Source organism: Micrasema longulum, unplaced genomic scaffold, assembly GCF_059751315.1.
Source record: "Micrasema longulum isolate JH-2025_06_02 unplaced genomic scaffold, ASM5975131v1 h1tg000826l, whole genome shotgun sequence".
In the NCBI taxonomy this organism is placed as follows: domain Eukaryota; kingdom Metazoa; phylum Arthropoda; class Insecta; order Trichoptera; family Brachycentridae; genus Micrasema; species Micrasema longulum.
This window is the reverse complement of record NW_028278018.1, coordinates 13,096-33,628: the sequence shown is the minus strand read 5'-3', so window position 1 is coordinate 33,628 and position 20,533 is coordinate 13,096. Positions and strand designations below refer to the sequence as shown.

The 20,533-nt window shown below is 36.2% G+C and overlaps 1 protein-coding gene across 1 annotated transcript; it reads left to right on the top strand.

Moving 5' to 3' along the window:
- Positions 1-14,415: 14,415 nt before the first annotated feature.
- LOC148278770 (uncharacterized) lies at positions 14,416-20,170 on the top strand (the record flags this gene model as incomplete). Its single annotated transcript, XM_088230904.1, has 2 exons — positions 14,416-14,686; positions 19,614-20,170. A coding segment is annotated over exon 2 (322 nt), but the record flags the coding sequence as incomplete, so codon positions are not given.
- Between the last annotated feature and the right edge of the window lie 363 nt (positions 20,171-20,533).

Below are 20,533 nucleotides of genomic sequence, written 5' to 3'. Positions count from 1 at the left end.
TACTTTGAACGACGTCACTAGTTCTTCAGAATCAACCAACGATAAGAGTGTTGTGATAGATTTCTGGTTTACGGTAAGCATATTCACCGAAGAGAAATCGTGACCTCACACGTGGAGTGATTTCAAAATTACGAAACAATTAAAAATCATGGCGCCATAATACGAAGCCTAAAAATATTATTATTTTTTTGGCTCAGTTTCATAGTCTACAAATAAATAAAAACCACTGAACGCCAATTACCGAGACACTGCCTTAGATTCGGATTTTTCAATGAAATCGAATTAATTGAAATGTTTCAAGTTTTTAATTTAAACTTTGTAGATTTTCAGACGTTTAGATGCTAGTGGTCTTTTTTTGGGTTGTTGTGCCGTATGTCAATAGCGTTTCTTACCGACATCGGGCCACAATGCAGCGTCAATCGTCTGTGCTGCAATGCGGTCCGAAACATCGGCAAAACGTGGAAAGCATGCAAAATACTATGAGCAATAGCACAGAAATATAACGAAGAGAGTGTAAAACGGGAAAGGATAGAATAAAAAAATGTTGTGTAGGACAAATACGTTTTTTTAAATTATGTAGATGCTCTTCAATGTATTGTAAATGTTACCATACAATTAATAAATATTTAGAAGACGTAACCGAGTTACTAAGGTATTTCTATATTATTCCTATATAGAGCAATCTCGTAATCTGGTTTCATTGAAAACACGCAGAACGGAGATAGACCTTATATGCATTTTCAAAATACTTAATGCTATAAGTGATGTCCCATCTCAGTTGCAATCAATTTCTTTCATGTTTCCGACCGTGTCTCCGGAAATCAAAATCTGCTATTTATCAAATCTTCTAAGAGCAATTTTTGTCCAGAATGTGTATGTCAATTCGCCGCGCTACTTGGAATTCTTTGGGATGATCTTCCGGATTTTCGTAGATCTCTTCGCCATAAACTCAGTATGGGATGAAGATGGATCGGCATGGGTTAGCTCGATGTCTTATATTATGTTAATCGTGTTTATGAACATATCGTATACCATTACTTCATGTTTTTTTTGTTTAGTTTCTTGTTCAAGTGTTTCTTCATAAAAATGTTATTATTGGCTCCGGCCTTATATATAATAAAAAGGAAATGTAGGATAAGTACTAAACTCATAATATTTTTACGGTTTAAACCCGCCATTTATTAATGTATACATTTGTTTTCTTATTTGTATATATAGTTTGTTATATTGTTAATATTATCTCGCATTTTTATGTATTTTATTATGTTATCTACCACACGCTAAAATAGGGAAATGTAAATTTGTATAATATCCTCGTATATTTCGGTATTTGGCATGCTATGATTAATTATAAATGACTAATTCGGGAATATTTTATTTATTTATGTTCGGTGACTGTTTTATTAATAAAATAAAGAGTAGTATAGTCAGTCGTGTATAAAATAAAATTGTCGCGCTTTAGTCACCGCTGGCGGATGTTTCGCAATAAATGCACTGCGGATGTCGGAGGTCGGAGGTCGGAGGTCGGCCCCGCGATATGACGCGCCGGGAAAAGCGCTATCCCCAATTAAGTCCCAAATCTCGTTACCACTGCTACTGACCATCGCGTATCGGCTCATTCTCCCGACAAGGGAGGCACCGAATAATGGGTGACCGTACCATCTTTTCGTCAGACTATATCGCCTAATGGGATATTAATCGCTTCACGCGAAGTGCACGCGATATCTGCATACGGCAAAACGTAATGATATCGTCTATTGGAAAGTGTCCAAAAACACACGGTCATGGAGCATTTTATTTTACATTTTCATATTATAAACTAAAGCGTTAGATATACTTGAGAACATTACACCGGACACCACAATAGGATAAGATCCTCACTCGCAAAATGTTAATTATCATGTTCACTAATTAAGGGGGTTCTTTGGTTTGACGGTCGGATTTTTAAGTATTTTTTGTGATTTTTTGTGAGAACAGAGAAAGAAGAAGAGATAGAACTTTGGAGTTTTTATCATTTATTTATAAGGGTTTCAAAAGTATACATATAAACTTTTAGCTAAAAATATTCATTAAAACCGAAGTTATAGCTCTGTAAAGACACCTCCCTCGAAAAAATGGACGCTCACTCCCTCCACAAAATCGGATTGGCTTTTTTGAAACAAAAAATATTGGCGGTGTTTTAATCTATAAGCTTATATCTACGGAATGGACTGTTATGAAAATAAAAAATTGAAAATAGGATTTTTGACAGACTTCGGGACAAAAAAATTAGAATTTCATGTATTTTTTGTCAACTTTTTGTTTAAAAAAAAAGAAATATTTTAAATTTTGGAGTGACAATAAATCATTCCGTGCGTCTATATGTGTTAAGTCGACCCTATAAATTTAAATTGAATCGGCCAAGCCGTTCTCAAGATATGATAGAGGAAAGTTTGAAAAACATATTACTGAGAAAAACACGTTTGAAGTTACAAGTACAGTTACAACTAGGAAATGCAATCCCGGTACCCCGGGATCCCGAAATTCCGGGATCCCGCAAAATTTTGCGGAGCTAATCCCGGTCGAAAATTTACCGGGATCCCGCGGACTGGCAGGATTACAGAGAAGCGTGAATCATGCGTGTTACTCTGCACGCGGTAACCCGTCCCCGGTGCCCGTGGACTGGCTAAAGCTAGGGTTTCCTAGGACAGCGGTGCCGGTATCTTAGCGGCCGTTAATGTTATCAACACCATTTTCCTAGGAAACCACTCTCTAGTCACCGTTGCGCTGGCCGTCCACCGCGTAACCGTTCACTACGGCCGTTATGATACGGGCACCGCCGACCTAGGAAACCCTAGCTTTACAACTTTAATTATGACGCAACGCAGTGATTTATTCATTGAATATTGATTGTTTTAGATAAATCAAAGTAAACTGAACTTTCTAGGTTTTTTTAATTAATTGACTAGCGACAATAATGTTGGTAGCTCTATTTCTAAAGTGTCAGTTACGAGCTGTCAACTTATGGCCACCGATATAAATTTATATTTACGTTTCTGATGTTTATATTGTTATGTCAATTTATTCCTTGTGTGTTATCTTATTCTATGTCAATTTATGTCTCAATCTTAATGTCTAAAAGTATTAATAAACCACTTAAGATGTACCAAAAAGCTTGTTTGATTTGGGTTAAAATTAAAACCACGAATACAAAGTCTATTAGGTCTTTATTACGATTGATTTCCGAGATCTAAGTTCACACGTGGTTCGCACTGCTGGATCCTGCTAATACCTGGATCCAGCGGGACTAAGATGGCTCGGTCCCGCAAATACATGGATTGGAATTATCTTGCGGGATTGCATTCCCTAGTTACAACTCATACCAACGCTCCGAATACCTGCCTCTTCTAAGTGCTGTATCTTTATAATGGCTTCGAATTTTAAAAATTTACTTTACCAACAACATCAAACCATAGAACCCCCTTAAAGTGTTAACCATAAGTAAGAAAAAAGAACCGGGTTGTGCTTTTGTGGCTAGTGTCGCGGACGGATCAGAGGTTCAAACCCACAGATATATTAGTATTATCTATTCAGTGTTCAAACCCCACTCTACCACAACTTGATTCCCGTTTCTAATAATGATAATAGGGCCCATTTTCAACGAGTTATAATTCATTTATAGCTCGTTGAAAATGGGCCCCAAAATAAAAATATTTGGGTGTAATGTTGGATTCAAAACTTACATTTCACCAAAACGCTAAGATGGTAATAAATAAGATTGCAAAAAAAATATCAATTTTGGGAAGGATCAGAAGATTTATTGATAAGGACTCTTGCAAAACTATTTACAAAGCAATTATTGAACCACACGTTAACTACTGTAGTAGCATTTTATTTTTATCAAACAATGAAAACATAGATAAACTAACTGTATTACAAAATAAAGCCTTTAGAATCATTTTGAAAAAAAACAGATACACGAGGGTAAAGTCGGTGGTAAATGAAATGAAATTATTAACATATAAACAAAGAATATTTTACAATACAATGATATTTGTTCATGAAATTATAAACTCTAATAAAAAAACAGAATTTTGGAAAAAAATTGATCGGAACCAGCATGAACACGATCACAATACTAGAGAAAAGAACAAAATTAGACTTCCATTTAGGAAAAAGGCAAAGTCACAAAATTCTATTTTATTTAAAGCAATTAAAAAGTATTACGAAATGGAAAAAAATATTTATGAAGAAAAAAACATATCAAAATTTAAAATAATGGTCAAGACATATGTGATAAACAATTTATAAATTAAATATATTTGCAATGTTATTATTAGAACACACATAACAATATGTATGATATGTGTGCCCTACTTTAAGATTTAAATAAATAAATAAGAACACAAATACTTATTTTCATAAAAAATTTAGAAAAGTTAGAAAATGGAACTTTTGGATTAAAAATGTATCGTGAAATTTAAAATTGAGTAGAAAATCATACAACTTACCGCAAGTCGCAGTAGGGGGGACACGCTGAAAGATTGCCCGACGCTAAGCGAAACGGCTCCAGCCAAGTGGGTACTGGGCACCCGATGGAAGCTGCCCGGAGGCGAACCAACGAAGAGGTGGTTAGATTATGTGTAAGAAGATCGTAGTGTGGTAGGAAGCAGTGGAAACTGGATAAGCACGGCCAGACAGGGCCGACGGAGAGTTCTCCTGTAGAAGACCAAATCCCAACCCGTCATGTACAGGAGAGGCGGATACGCCGTGTTGAAAGGGACTTAAGAATGGTAGGATGGCGGGGAAACTGGAGAAGGATGGCATGAAACAGGAGCCAATGGGGAACACTCGTGGACGAGACCGAATCCCACCCTGGGATGTAGCGCCAATGAGAAGAAAGGCTCGAGAGTAATCGTTTTAGCGACTGAAGAAGTCCTATCATCTTGCCCACTGTAATAAAATTATCAAGTTACACGCCATGCAAATGTTCTACATGTGAGACCATTGCAGGTTCGGTAAACCACCTGACAAAATGGTCAAACTTTTGTGTTCAAAGTTTTACTCGTATTGTATTTCCTATATTTAAATATGAAAAAGTATTTTGAGTCAGTATTTTGCCTATTTTTTTTACTAAACCGTTTTGATCATTTTTATTAACATGGATGGTTTTGTACATTAAGTAAGATCCAGGAAAAATAGTTTTTGGATTATACCGGTTTCAGAAATGTAAGAAAGCAATAAGGAAGTTCGGTGGTTTTTTTGTATCTTATTATCACCGTTATGATTTTTTTAATGTTTTGTATATCTGAAATTACTCCGCGTGTGACGTCTCAAATCTCTTCCGCTTCTTCTCGGTCAGTTTTGCTGATTGGTCCGTTGACGGCAAGTAACCCGGAAATCTTCAAAAACTCTTATCGTTGGTTGATTCATACGAACTAGTGACGGCGTTCATGGTAGTTAGTTTCTATTAAAATATTTTATATGATTTTATTTTCCTACATTTTCAAGAAACTTTGCCGTATAATTTAATGCTCTAATTTTTCCCGCCCAAGAAAACATTTTTTTTATCCAATTTCCCGTAGGGCTGAAGTTCCGCATTAGTTCAGTTCACCCTATAATATCAGTTTTTATTTCATCTGAAATGGGCTCATATTTACCATCGTACGCGAATCCTGCGGATAATGACAAGGCTAGCTTTGTTGGTACTTGCTTATTATGTTTATAATAAATAAATATTTGACTTTCGGTTGATCATTCTTTATTCGAAACAATATTTTGAAGGTGGCAACTGTTAATTATTTGTTTCACACGACGCGACGCGGACGTTTTCGTTTTTATTTTTAATTTTCCTTCGATTTTTGAGGGATGGCCGCCAATGCATCCTATGATAAGAGTGACGTAGTCATACAACTGATGTGAATTCCCGAGTGCTATTTATTAACTAAACCGATGACACAACACAATAGTTCGGTAAGAGTTAAGAGGATGAAGTAACAGTTTCTTCGTGTTCGGTAGAGCGTCGGGAAGTTGGTAAAGTTTTATTTAGCATCAACAACCGTGTAAAGTTATGTCTATATGATATGTCATTATGTAGTGTAGTGTAGTGTATGCTGACTGGCCCCCCACTCTGAGTGCCGCACGATGTCACCATTTTCCTTCTCGGCCAAAAAGTTGGCGCAGACCCAACTTCCAGGTCCTTTTGCCAATTTTCACCACCAGGCAGTTACGTTTTCCGATAAATGTGTTTATAGTCGTAATGTAACCTACCTAAATTAAAATAGTTTTCTGTTCGAGAAGCGCACAAAAAGGTATATTGATTGTTTGCATTGTTTATGTCATGTAACTAGACCAGTCACGAGTCCGTCCTGTAAATACTTAGAATATATATTTTCCCTTTTTTTCATGTTGATCAAATGAAGTGTTTGTCTTAAAAAATTGAAACATCAATCATTTCAATGTATTTATCTTTATTTTTGGGTGTAAAAAATCACAAATACAGTATTGTGCGAATGAATGGTATACGAGTATTTTTTTACATTTTTTACGTATAGCAACACTCATATGTCAATTTGACAGTTAATTAATAAAAATGATGACTTACAGTTTATTAATCCTTCAGGAGCTCATATTGGTGTTTGTTGGTGTACTATCTGTTGTTTTTTCTCGATAAAGGACTAATTTTATAAATTGCTTCCATATTAAACAGTCCCTTTGAGTTGGTTTAAATCATGGATATCACGCCGAGGAAAAGGGAAAAGATTATATTCTTAAGTGAACATACATCAATGACTCGGAAGGAGATTGCAAATGAATGTTTTGTGAGTCGGGGAGCAGTCGGCAAGATTATTAAGCAGAAAAGAGAAACAGGGTCAGTTGAACCAAAGGGAATTGGAAAATGTGGAAGAAACCGGAAAACTAGTGTCTGATATGAAATATCTATCAGAAATAGTAAATTAAACCCTAGAAAAACAAGTTACGAACTTCAACGAGATTTGGCAGCCACTAGGGGTAATGATACCTGACTCAAAAGTACAAAGAAGACTCATTGAATCTAGAAGAAAAGCAATTCGACCACAGAAGAAATAACTCCTGACGGCACGTATGATGTAGCAAAGGGTCATTAGGGCTAGAAAATATACCAAATGCACTGTAGAAGAAGAAGACTGGAGGAAGGTGCTGTTTTCAGATCAGACCCACTTTTTCGTGCAGGGATATCGCACAAAATTTGTTAGAAAAAGTGGGGATGAAAAATTTACTGTGGCTTATATTGACCAAACGGTGAAATATCCTGTGAAGAAGATGTTTTGGGGCTGCTTTTTGTATTTATAACCGGATCTTTGATACCAATAGAAGTAATGACAAAGAACCTAAAGTATATAGCTCTATTGGAGCAGCACTTGAGTACATAACTAAGCAAATGTTGTCTTAATGGTGGGGCTGTATTTTAACAGAACTCCAGCTCCTTGTCACGTATCGAATTTTACGCTTAAGTATTTCAATGATAAAAAGATAACTCTAGTCTAAAAAGACTGGCCTGGAAATTCACGTGACCTTAACCCTATAGAACATTTGTAGGCGATTTGTAAATCTAGGATACAAAAATTGGACTGCACCACTAAGATAAATATGATAGAAGCTGTTATTCAGATGTGGTTTCGAGATGACAGAATAAAAGAAAATTGCCAAAGTTTAATTGATTCCATGCCAAAACGTGTTAAGGCTGTCGTAAAAGTAAAAGGAGGACATACATCCTAATAAATAAAAATATATTTCATGATTGTACGTCACCTGTAACTCAAAATATAAACTTATTTCATGATAACAATGAGTTTTATTCCATTAATTCGCATAATACTGTACCTATTAAATTTGTTATTATTATTGATATTTAGTATTGTGATAACATTTTTATAAAAGCAAAAGTAATATTAGCACTAAACAACACATTAAGTATCATTTACCATTCTGCTTATGCTTGAACTCTTCGTTTTGTGAAAAATTGTGGCGATTTAAAAATAAAGAGTAATTGTTGATACAGATTCGATTTCGTAAATACCCAAATGACGGAATTAAAAAAAAAATCTTGAACGTTTAAAAAACTTATAATTTTTATAATTCAATACTATATATATGGTCCCCGCCAGACAGTGATCTGTAAAATCTTCTAAGAGACTTTAAAAAATACATAAGTTTACCAAAATATAAAAAAAATGTGCACATTTTATATTCAGATATGTTTAATTAATTTTTTCTTTTGTTGTAGGTAAGTTTTATTAAGAAATAATATTTAAAGAACTGCAACCGCGTGGAGTCGTCCTGAAAAGGTAAGTGTAATAATAAAACAATTGATTTATCTAGTATTGATTTATGCCATATAAGATCTACTGACATTTTTTGGTGAAATTGCATTACAAATAAGATTCGTATTTTTTTATTTGACCATTTTTTATATTAAAGCTGTAGTCAGATAAACAAGGATAGTTTACGGTTTTGCCATTTTAAAACACCATTTTTTCAAAATTGAAAGAAAGAAAGTAAATAAACATTAGATAAACGCAATAATTGTCTAATGTATTTCTGATATATATGTATGCTTTTAAAAATATATGTAATTGTTTTATGTTACTAAAAATAATTACTTTTTGACTGGCAGATTAAGCCTCTTCAAAATTTCGGTTTTAGCATTAACTGGCGTGGTACTTACATAAAAACAAATTATTTAAATGAAATTTGTTCTAATGATTTAAAGATGATAAATTGAAGAGGAAGAGACATATGTCTCAGTAACGCTAGGAGCCTATAAAGCGCTGATTCCCATTCTTCGGAATAAGAATATAACCTCCATATGGATTATATTTATTATTGAATTGACACCGTTCAAATTATAAAATAGTTTAATATTAATTACTAAATTAAACATCGATTAGGGAGTTTGTGTAGCTTCGACTCCGCTCGGTAATAAAATAAATATTAAGTTGTTAAAATCGAAATGTTTATATTTTTATTATAATTAGTTAAATAATTATGTCTTTAATAACTGTTAATTTATTGCATAATTTTATTTATTGTATGTAGGTGATGTGAAGGTAACAAAAGCCTGAAACTAATTGCTTCGGTTGTTTTTATAAACAGTATTCGGAATCTCGAAATATTGTTGTAACACAAAAAAATCACAAGAGCACTCGAGCCTTCGCTTTACACTTAGTAAGAGTAAGACAAGAACAAAGTATCTCTCGAAATCCGCATACTCTCGACAGTCTCGACAGCGGATAGTCTCGCTCGAGACCCGGGACCGCCACCCTTTCCTTTACTTCCCTTCCCGAGTTCTCCCAAAACTTGTAAAATCTTTATTGGATACAGATTCCCGAAGCAACCGTTTACTGAAATTTAACTTTTGTATATTTTGTCTGCGCGACGCGCGACGCCGCGCCGTCAGCACCTAAACAAGACGCCGCGCCGTTTTCATAGTTTTGCGTTGGCAGCGGTGTATTTTTTATCTTTATTTTTCCGGTGTTTGTTTTGTTTGTTTATGTCATGCGTCATGCTTCCATCGATTTTATTAAATTAAGTGATTTCTTCGTGCTATTTGTACTCAGATTTGATAAAAAAATATGATTAATCGATTCTGAGAATAAATATTACAACAGAGTAGATAGAGTATGACTTGTTTTTTTTTTTTTTTTTAATGAAAAAGAAATATCTGTATTCTTATGATTCACCCAAATATTTCGATTTTGAGATGTTTTAAGTGGTCACTTTACAACTGTATAAAATTCACAATTTTTCCTGTGTTTGAACATATATTTCTTTGAATTCTTCCATCTGTTGATTTTTTGTGATGTTAAAGAGCTTCTCTAAAATGTTCAAATGTTCTCCGTTTCTTTTGTAATATGTAAATGTAATAAGTTAATAACTCCTTAAGGGGTGAAATCCAATCTTAGTCTACAAACATTTGGACAAACTCAATATATTGTTGATCAAGAGAATGTTCGTTTTTCTCGTCTTAAAAACAAATAAATAATATCGTACACAAACAATATTTTTCCAAGACCGTACATGCTTTAAAAACTAAAAATATGTTATTTTTACCGCCCTCTTACACTTAGCAATGCGTGCAGGTGAATATTTGATAACTTTTTATTAATATTTAAAAAATGCGGCCATAAATAATATCTCATAAGTGACGTGTTGAGGGTATTCAGTGCAACGAGGACTTCACCCGCATCAACGAGAAGTTAAGACGATATCGGGCTTCCTAAGGTGAGACAGACTGGAACTCAAAACAATCTGTTTTAAAATGTACTATTTTTTTTCAGGGAGATAGAAACGTCTTTACATTTTGAAAATAATGCGTACGTATGTACCATATAGGTTAAAAAGAGAAGAATATTTATGTGAATATTTTTTTTTACAACTAAATGAAGTTGCAATTTTTATATTATTTAAATCTTCGAGTACAAAGAATAAGTACTTAGGCATTATATCGTCTTCAGGTGATTAGTAGCCGTCGAAAAAGCTACTGTCGTAGAGAATTTCCTTCCGGGCGCAGAAAATAAAAATAACGACTCTCGTGCCTAACATAACAATCAAATTATTATAGTTTAGAGATGGGGTTTCTTAATTGTGATTAGTGATTAACAATTACGTTAATAATATTAATTAAATAATGTGATTCCTCTTACTGGCACGTGGCAGGGCGCACGCGCCCTCGGCCTGGAGCCGAGCGCTTCCCGACCGGAGGCGGACGCACCCGAAGCGCTGTGTTAGGGCTGCGTAATGATTTCCCTTCGGAAAAGTCGGAAGGAATAGCAATTTCGTCCAAACGATTTGGGTAGGACGATTCGCTGAGCAATGAACACGTCAGAGTCGTTTCATCTTCAATTTATACAATCTACGTCAATTTATGTTCGTATATTATCGTAGTATGTCTCGTATTGATGATGGGGATAAAAGTGCTACCTACGCCAAATATTTTATTATTTTCAAATTATTTCGTATGCAAAGACGTGTAATATTCTTCATCCACTCTAGAATTCTATCGTTTTCTTATCTTCTTCTTCTTCTTTTTCTTTTTCTTCCTATTTCCGTCCAGCCATGGATAGAGGCCTCCTTCATTCGCCTACATGTTGCCCGGTGCAGACTGCGTCCAGTTCACACGTGCCGGCCTCGGTCGTCGCTCCACCTTAGTTGTGGCCACCCTGCACTTCCTTTTATTATTTATTTATTCGCCCTACGAGCTTTTTCCCCCATTTTACGTCCGAGATTATGGCTACGTGGCCTGCCACTGACCTGCCAATGATGTCACTGACTTTTGTCAACCTTCTCACCTCTTCATTTCTGACTATCTACTTCGCGCTCAGCCTCCGTACCGGCTGGGCGTGAATTATAGTTTCTCTCCAATCGTAGCTTAAAATTCGAAATTAATTTATTGATAATTTTAAGTTGCCAGAATTTTACTCGTCCATGCACTTTGTAGCTGCAAGACGATTAGTAATCTAGCTTCAATAGGTAAATGTTATCAACTATCAAATATCCAAATTTAGTAAGTGAGGTCTAGAATTCCAACCGTCCATGCGCTCAGTAGCTACAAGACGTGGTGGGATATTTATTTATTGTACAGCGCCCTTGAGGTGATTTTCAAAAAATCGGCGCTATAAAAATGATCCATATATATATATATATATATATATACATCTCTCAAGCTAATCCCTAACCCGGCTCTTTCCATGGCTCTTTGTGTCACCGTTTCTAGACTTTACCTGTGTAGCATCCGGCAGCACGCATGCTCCGTACACTTTTATCTTCAGGTGGATGGATATTTTCCCTTTTTTTTATTTTTAGTGTATAGGTAATTTTTCCAAAACTGCTTAATTTGTTTATCTTTTTTTTTTTATTACAAAAATGAAATATTAGCGTTCTTAGAATTTACCCAAATATTTCAATTTTGGTGACAATTTTCAACATGTTGTAAATAACTCACTATTTGAAAATGGAAATCGAGTTGGGTTAGAGTGGGGTTTGAACTCCGGACCTCTGATCCGTGAGTCTGCAACACTAGCCACAACTCGATTCTCTATATACGCCCAAAGGTATTTTACAGGACAGCTATTAAATTTAAATTAAAGAGTTTTATGGGATAACATGTTAATATGTAGGAACTTGTCTTATAGACAACAATATAAATAAAAATAAGATATCGAATCGTCGGTCGGCGTGTATTACTTCCAATCTGCTAAATCAACTTTTTCCAGTAGACAGTAAAAACTGTTTTTAAAATCAAATCTAACACATTATTTTCTCCGATCCGCGGTACTGTTCTTCTTCCGAAAGCTCGCCTACTATTGGTCCCACGCGTATCGTATGATTAGTCGCACTAGACACGCTACGTTACCGAGCGCGTATCGTATGATAATTCGCACTCGACATACTACGTTAATATTAACGTGCATATGTGAAAATATTAAAAATATTGAGCAGTATGTTTATTTAGGTTTAACTATAGATTGTAATTTTAAATGGGATGTACATATTAGAAAATTGTGTAAGCGATTAAGAGCAATAAGTAATAGAATGTACATATTAAAATATTAGGTCCCTGTTAATACTTTACGAATTATTTATTTATCTCTCTCTGAATCAATTATACGATACGCCATAACTTCCTGGGGGTTATCAAGTGAAACTAATATTAATTTTATTCAAACTTTGCAAAATTCTATGATCAAATTGCTACTACATAAAGATGTATACCGCCAGAGACACAATATTTCAATAGCATTAATGTATAAATCTGTAAATAAATTATCTGTTAGGGCTCTACTTTGGTACAAATTAATTTGTCAGCATGCGTCGCACTCCGAGTATAAACTCAAGTTGGTACATGATTACAACACCAGGTTTACTAGTATGGAAGGGCTAGCTGTTCCTAGATACTGCAATAAAAATGGCAAAAGGACACTGCAATACAGTATACCTAAAATATTTAACATGTTACCAAACAATATTAAAAATACTAAATTAAATACAGGAGTGCGACTTTTGCTCAAATTATGGGTATTAGAAAAAAGTTTTTTGTATTAGTGATAGTTTTTAATTTTTCATAATGTAATCTTTTAAGTTTATTTGATACGCAAAATAGTTATTTTTACGGCATTCTAATAATGAAAATTATTTCGATTTTATCACCGTATGAATTTTTACTCTAATCCTATTATTCTTTTAATCTCAGCCGTCTGATTTTCTCGTCCTAGTGGGATGTTATGTCCCAGGGCTATTTTATATTTTATTTTAGTGGTAATATTTACAAATTTAATATTGATTGTTCGATATAATCACACGTATTTTAATTTTACCCATTTACTTTCCAGTATTTTTGTGCTAAGTCTATCCCTCTCCTCTATTATTGATCAATTATTAGAAATATAGATGTTACTGCACTTGATGTCATAATGACAGCCCTGTGAAAACTCTGTGCCCACCCCCTCCGGCACCCGGCGCGGCACCCCTCGTCCCCTGACAACAGCTAACCTCACTGACACACATACATTGCTACATTCCTACATTCTTGCCAGAAGGTATGCTGCCAAATACTGGGCGGAAAAACTTCATTACGGAATCTACGCATGTTGTTACTGTTAATGGATTCATTTTCATGTTCACAATATGTTATTTATTGGCATTGTTTTTTTTTGTAATTTGAAAATAAAAAGTCACGGTGCTTTATGATGTTTCTAAGTGGAAACATGTAATTTATCATATTTATCAAATATTATTAAGAATCAAAATAAGTGTGAATTTCTACACTACTTTATTTATTTAATATAAAACTATGTTCTGAATGAAATTACCCTAAAATATCGATACCTATTTTAATCAATTAAAAATTTTGTCAATTTTATTTTTCTGCAATTATGTTTCAAAATCGATTTCATTATTGTTGGCCATTGCAATCTGCTTTGATTAATGCCTTACAGCATCATCATATGAAATAACGTAAATAGTACGTAACTATGTAGAATAACTCCTTCAATAATAAATTGACCCCGAGTCTCGGGGAATATCAGCCGACTCGCCTGTAAGCGTTAACCCTGTACCCGCATTCGCGATACGCTCTAGGAAACCTTTCGAGTTTTTCTGTAATTCATTCTCGTGGCGCTATATCAGCACTTTGTTAAAAAGGTTTCGACAATCGTTCGATTAACAATAGCCGCGGGGGTGAAGGGTCGCGCATTTCCACGCGCCACCCGCCGTTACTTTCCCTCGGGCGTTCGGGGGAAACGGAGATCGGCACCGAGCCGAACGGGGCCGAGGAGCCGCGCGGCGCTCGGGGGCGGCGCAGGAGGGCCGGCGGCCTTTCCGCGCGGGGCCGGCGGCCGGCGCCGCCCGCGCCCTCCTCGCGCAGTGCTCCGCCGCCTTCAGCCCGGGTAGGCCGCGCGCGCGCCGTTCGCGAGCCGCCGGCAGTCCTCCGTCAGAGCGCCAGTCGGAACATCCCCTAGCGGGACTCGCGAGAGTGCTCAGCCCACTTTTCCTAACCTCAAACCGCGCGCGTCCCTTCCCGCGAGCACTATCGGCTCATCTCTCCGCTGAGGTGATCGAATCTCGCGAACACTGTATACGAAGCTCGATTCGACTCGTTTGTAAACAAACTCGGATTCTATTCACCTCTCCGCGTAGGAGTCGGCGAGTCGGAAGCAGAAAACCGCAGGTAGGGCACGGTACCGCTCGGCATGACTCGTGATGTGGAGCAGTCACACCTCTCTCCGGTCAGGATGTCGTGTCACTTGAAGGACGGCGTGTCGTCCCTTCGGAGCGTGGTGGGTGTGCCCCCTCCGCCCGCCGTCCCCGTCCTGGCCGCGGTTCCTCGCATGGCGGGATACCGTTCGCGATTGTGTACTTTTCCATTTTCCTTTCCCCGCTGCCTTCGCTCATTAAACATCTCGTAACGATACATCATAGTAACTCTCAATGTACGCACATTGTCCGCATACCTAGAAATATTATAATAAAAATTTTATTTCCACAAAACGTGATCAAACATTATTCGTTACTTTCTGCGTATCTCGAAACGTTAAATCCATCGCGATGTTTTATTTTTTGCTTCGACACGCGTAAACAGTAATGTATACCGCATAGAATAATGTATTTGAGGAATAATTCCGAAAGGCGATATTTTTCAGCCAACAAAAGTGTAATTCTGTGTCGTTCGCAACTCATGTTTTATTCTCCACTTCCATATCCAGTTAACCCTTATCATATTCACGTCGTGGAACTAATAAAGATGGAATGAAAAACTAGAGTTATCCGACGATGCTTTGAGAGGTAATAATTCCTCGCTGACATTACCGTTCATTTCTGGTTTTATTTGAACGTGCCGACTGTTACAATTATTATTTCAAAGCAGTATTTTATGTAAGAATTTCACATTAGAATTTTAAATTTATATATGAATGCACAGACGGGCGGACTGCCCCGGACGCCGACGAATGTTTTGTAAATATCGTCGTGATCGTAGAACAACGACCTATGTGCGAAAAATCCTACATTGACTTTATTTGTATTAAATCTTGAAAAGGTTATATAAAGGCTTTATGTTCCAGGTTTAAAAATAATTAATCACTTTTTTTTTTCAATAAAAACCTTTATTAGATTAAAAAAACAAAACATGCAGTAAAAAAATGGAACAATTAAGGTTGAACTTGCCAAAAAAGAGTCTGGCTCTTGTGTTTGGCAAGTTTACAAAATATTATAAAAAAGAAACAAAAAAATTGCAAATCAAAATAATAAAATAAATAAAAAATTAAACAATTGTAAAAATTGAGAAAACTTAAAACTAATAACAAGTAAAAAAATAATATAACAATTTTTTTTGTTTATGCTGATAATTGGTAGAATTCCATAGTAAAATTTGGTAAGTTATCCAAAATAAAACAGTTTTATTGGATTATATATATATATAATTCTAATTTTATTTTTCACGAATATATGTGACGCGTTTCGTCTTGTTGGGACATTCAAGTAAAATAAAAGTAGAATTATATCTAATAAAACCGTTTTATTTTAGATACCTTACCAAATTAAATATATAACTAACTGAAATATCAAATGATATACTTTTGTATTGATCGAGTTGTGACAGTGTCAAATGAAAAAAAAACTACTCTATGTACAGTTGGAGAAAATCACATGCGTCGATGTTCTACGATCATGACGATATGTATCGGCTATCTGTCAGCGGTAATATGAAACTACGTATATTTTTCAATACTTTTCCTCTTTGCTATGCGATGTTTTATTTCAACAAATTTCGATGTATTGCTATTTTTTTACTGCATTTAGTTCGGGTGGAATCAAAAAAATTGATTGGATAAAATGTCTGATCAAACAGACTAATAAACTCACCCTACATTATTTTTTTTTATTTTTATAAATGTCTTTTTTAATTATTTTTTCTGAAAAACTATTAATTAAATTTCATGCTCCGATAAATTGGAATATTTTGTCCTTATTTTGCTTAGTTGTAATCAGTATTTTATCACAATTTTTAAGTATTAAAAACATATACTGTTACGCTAATTTTTCATTAAACGACATGTGAAATTATTAGTCCTTTCTACCAAACAATTCAAACGTCCAACGTTATTGTACTTCCAGCATTGTTATCTCCTTATTCCCCTTCGTTTAACTTAAGAAACTTTGTATTGATTAATTAAGTACTGAGTATCAATGGAGATATCTCCGCGAATGTGTTATACTATGCATGTAGTATCCAGCACCGACCCAACCCCCGCTATCTAACATCCAGAACTCGGCATTGGGCACCCAGCATCTACTACCCGACACCGAGCAGCGAGCGTACCTAGCTCGCCCAACTGCCGCTGGAGCAGTGTCGGAGTCCCTCCTACCACCGAGCCGATGGCTATCTCTCCACACTTACTTCCGATACATTACCTCGCCGCAATACAGCACACACCCCCACGGGCAATACAGCACACACCCCCACGGCCGGTGGCCGCTACAGCTCTGTCCCGAAATATTACAGGCGGAATTTTCCGATTGGAGAAATAAGACCATCGAGATTGCGAGGCTATATCTTGCAGCCGAAGATTTCGGACGATTATTACAATCGAATCTCTTGAGAAATTTTCCAATAAATTTATGCTTACCCAAAGCAGCCGCTATTACATTATTACAGAAGGCGTAATTATCGTAATCAAAGTAAAATTTATTTTAAGATAATTTGAAATGAGGTTCATACTGATATGTGATACCATGCTGTTGTTTCTTTAAGATCCTAGCAGTATTTCTACACTTTAAAAGAACACAACACGGCATAGTTGAATTGAAATCAGGAGTTGCGTACTGAGCGACGTCTACAAAGAAACTAATGGGTCAAAATGTAAACCTACTCATTTATGAGTAGTTTAGTCGCCTTCTGTTTGATGTGCGTATGCGGTTTCTGGGCTATTCTTAATTCTATGTGCATTACATTACACACGCTGTTTGTGATATTCCATAAGTATATTGACGTCCTCGCTTAATATTAATATGTTTTGTTTTAATGCTATATATTTCTTCCTAAAATACCATACCGCATCAACAAACTCCTTAGATTGCCCGCCTTTACGAATGTTTTTTTTTGCGTTTTCCATTTAAATACTAAATCTATGGGTTTAAGGGAGAAGCAATACACATATTCAAATATGTTAAATTAAAATATTTTTCACTAGATATACTCGTAGTTATTTTTATTATTGAATGAAGGTTTATATTTTATAACAAAATATTGTACTATATTAAGGCACACGAGGAAAATCACATTCAATTTATGTGTTCTCACCAGGAATCGAATCAATGGCCTTCCGTGCGTGAGTCAAGCGTTTTACCCATTACACCAATACGGCCGTCATAGCAAGTTCAGTAGAAACATATGTGGGAAACATTTTTATTCAATATCAAAACTGAAACCCTTAATTTTATGATTAGGAGGTTCTGCAGTTTGCATATAGAAATGTATTACAATATTACTAAGAATAAACCCTAAAATATTGTCTTGTGTTCTCCTTTTTATGTTGTCATTAAGAAAACGATGGTCTTCTCAAAACTATGAACAAAAATGTCCGTAACATTATTTGAACCATCTATTTCACCTTTAGTAGCCATAAATACTGTATATACTGTACCTACCTAATAGTTTATTTTTTTCTACTCTTTAATATTGTAATTAATGAATTTGTTTGAATAAAGAAAGGAGGGAGGGCTGATCTTGGGTTACTCCGTATGGATCCGCCGGCGAAAGGATTTTTAAGTCCGAGTAAACAAAAAACTTTTTCTTTTATTTTTTATTATTTCATTATTTTTGTAATATTTTATTTATTTTTTACCTGTGGAATGATGCGGAGTGGCTTTTTAAAGGTACGCCTTTTTCTTATTTTTGGACATTGTATTTAGTAATGTATAGAAAACTATAATAAACCTATAATTTTGGTTTATTTGTAAATATTTTTTTTTGTTATAAGGGCTGTTGTTTTCTTTTAATAAATAAAATTTTAAAAAATAAAATAAATCATTTTGTTAGTTGGATAAAGAAATCTCATTTTAAAATCATCAATGAGTTATTATATTCAACAATCCTTGCAACAGTTTTATGAATGTGCTTTCATCGCGGATTGTGGAATAAAGCTATCAACATAATCTCATAAAGCTCCCACATGTAATGTACTTAATACGTGGAATATGTAGGTATATACCTCCCGTAACTTCATTAAAACCTCCCTCCCCCCATCTCCCCCCTCCCCGTGGTAAGGTAAAGTCACTAGTTCCTAATACAGAATAACAAGTTTAGTTCAGAAATAAAGTAAACAATTTGTTTCCTGTTGATGTAAATTTCCGAAGAAAAGCTCCTATAAGACTTGTATTATCCGCCGCAAAGTACCCACAGAAGGGGAAGGCATGAGGCATAACGTAGGTGTTTTAAACTCTCGCATATACGTGCCTACACTTGCTGGACACGTCCTGCTGTAATTATCCCTGAAATTATGTTGGGCTTAGTAATTACAACGTGTTGAGCCACAAGAGAGGTATTTTATAGTTTACTTTCGGCCCAACTTTGGAAAAAAATGTTTTCCTAATTTTAAAAGTACGATACCGAAAGTTGATAAATTAATGGTGATCACGCCCAATTATAGTTACAAATTCGAAACGAATTTATTAGCAAGCGCGCCGTTACGATCCTAGATTATGTTAATATTGGATTTGATATATGGTTTGTTCATCAAAACGCTTCCCTAAGTACTCGATGTCGTGTTTGCTTTTAACTAACCCATTTCAATATGTTGTTATATCCGGTGTGTTTTCTCATTTTAAACATTTTCCATAAAGTAAACGGGCGCTTCTCGCGTATTATAATAATTTACCATCCATTTACATGTGTTTCGCCGAATAATCTTCTATCCGAGTGTAGAGAGTAGTCCGAATAACTGGGACTGATTAAGGACTGATCTTTTCCGATAATCACGAGTATCGCGTACCTACTTACCGAACCGATATAAAGCGGGCTGTACAGCTCTGTCTACGTTTGCCGATCATTGCGACTCGCTTTTTATAATGCTCGGTGATATGTTTGTTCCAATAAGGGACCACTTATAAAACAAGAATTGCTAAGTTTTGTGACAAATCAAAATTGACTTAATAAAACAAATTTCTAGTGATATCGCGAATTCTAAATTAACTCGATAATATACTTATATCTCGTGTCGAAAATAAAGTGTAAATCTAAAGTAAGGTAAAGATGGTGGCGACGCGGTGGTGAACTGCGCCGCGAGCCGATATCCAGTCAGCGATCTTCGCGCGCGCGTACCGCCGGCCGACATGGCGTGGGGCTACTGGAGCGCGTCCTCCGTGCTGCCCGACAGGGGGCGCAGCCCGCGCCGGGCCGCCGCGCCCGCGCCGCCGCCGCCGCCCTCGCCGCCCGCGCAGGAGCCCGAGTGCTCGCTCAGCGGCTCGCTGGAGCTCTCGCCGCCGCCCTCGCTGGCGCAGGCCATGTTCCCCGAGGCGCCGGGCCGGCCCGAATCTCCGGACGACTTCCCGCCGCCCGTGCTGATGTACCAGGGCTGCCCCCACCACGCGCGCTACCTGCCCCCGCGCTCGCACACTCCGCCCGAGGACGACACGGAGCCGACCTACGCCACAGGTGAGTCGTCCCTTCGCGCGCGCTAATCGTCACCCTCCTATCCATACTCCATATCGTCGCTTGCACGCATCGAAAACAACACCGTGTGTCTCAGTTTATTTATCTTATTGTTCATTTTATTCTACTCTAGTATAATACTTCCAATGCAAAAACATAAACGAAGAGTAAATAATATAATGTCGGTGGTTTTTAGTTGAAATGTTTTGCTAGAACGCTCGCAAAACATGGGCAACATCAAGAGCAGAGCTAGAATGTTTATTATGTAAAGTTTGCTTGTTTCGGTTCTTCATTATTCCTTCCTTCGTTTCTAGGTTACATATCACCTTGTTTGTTAAACATCAAGCGATAACAATCGATGCACCT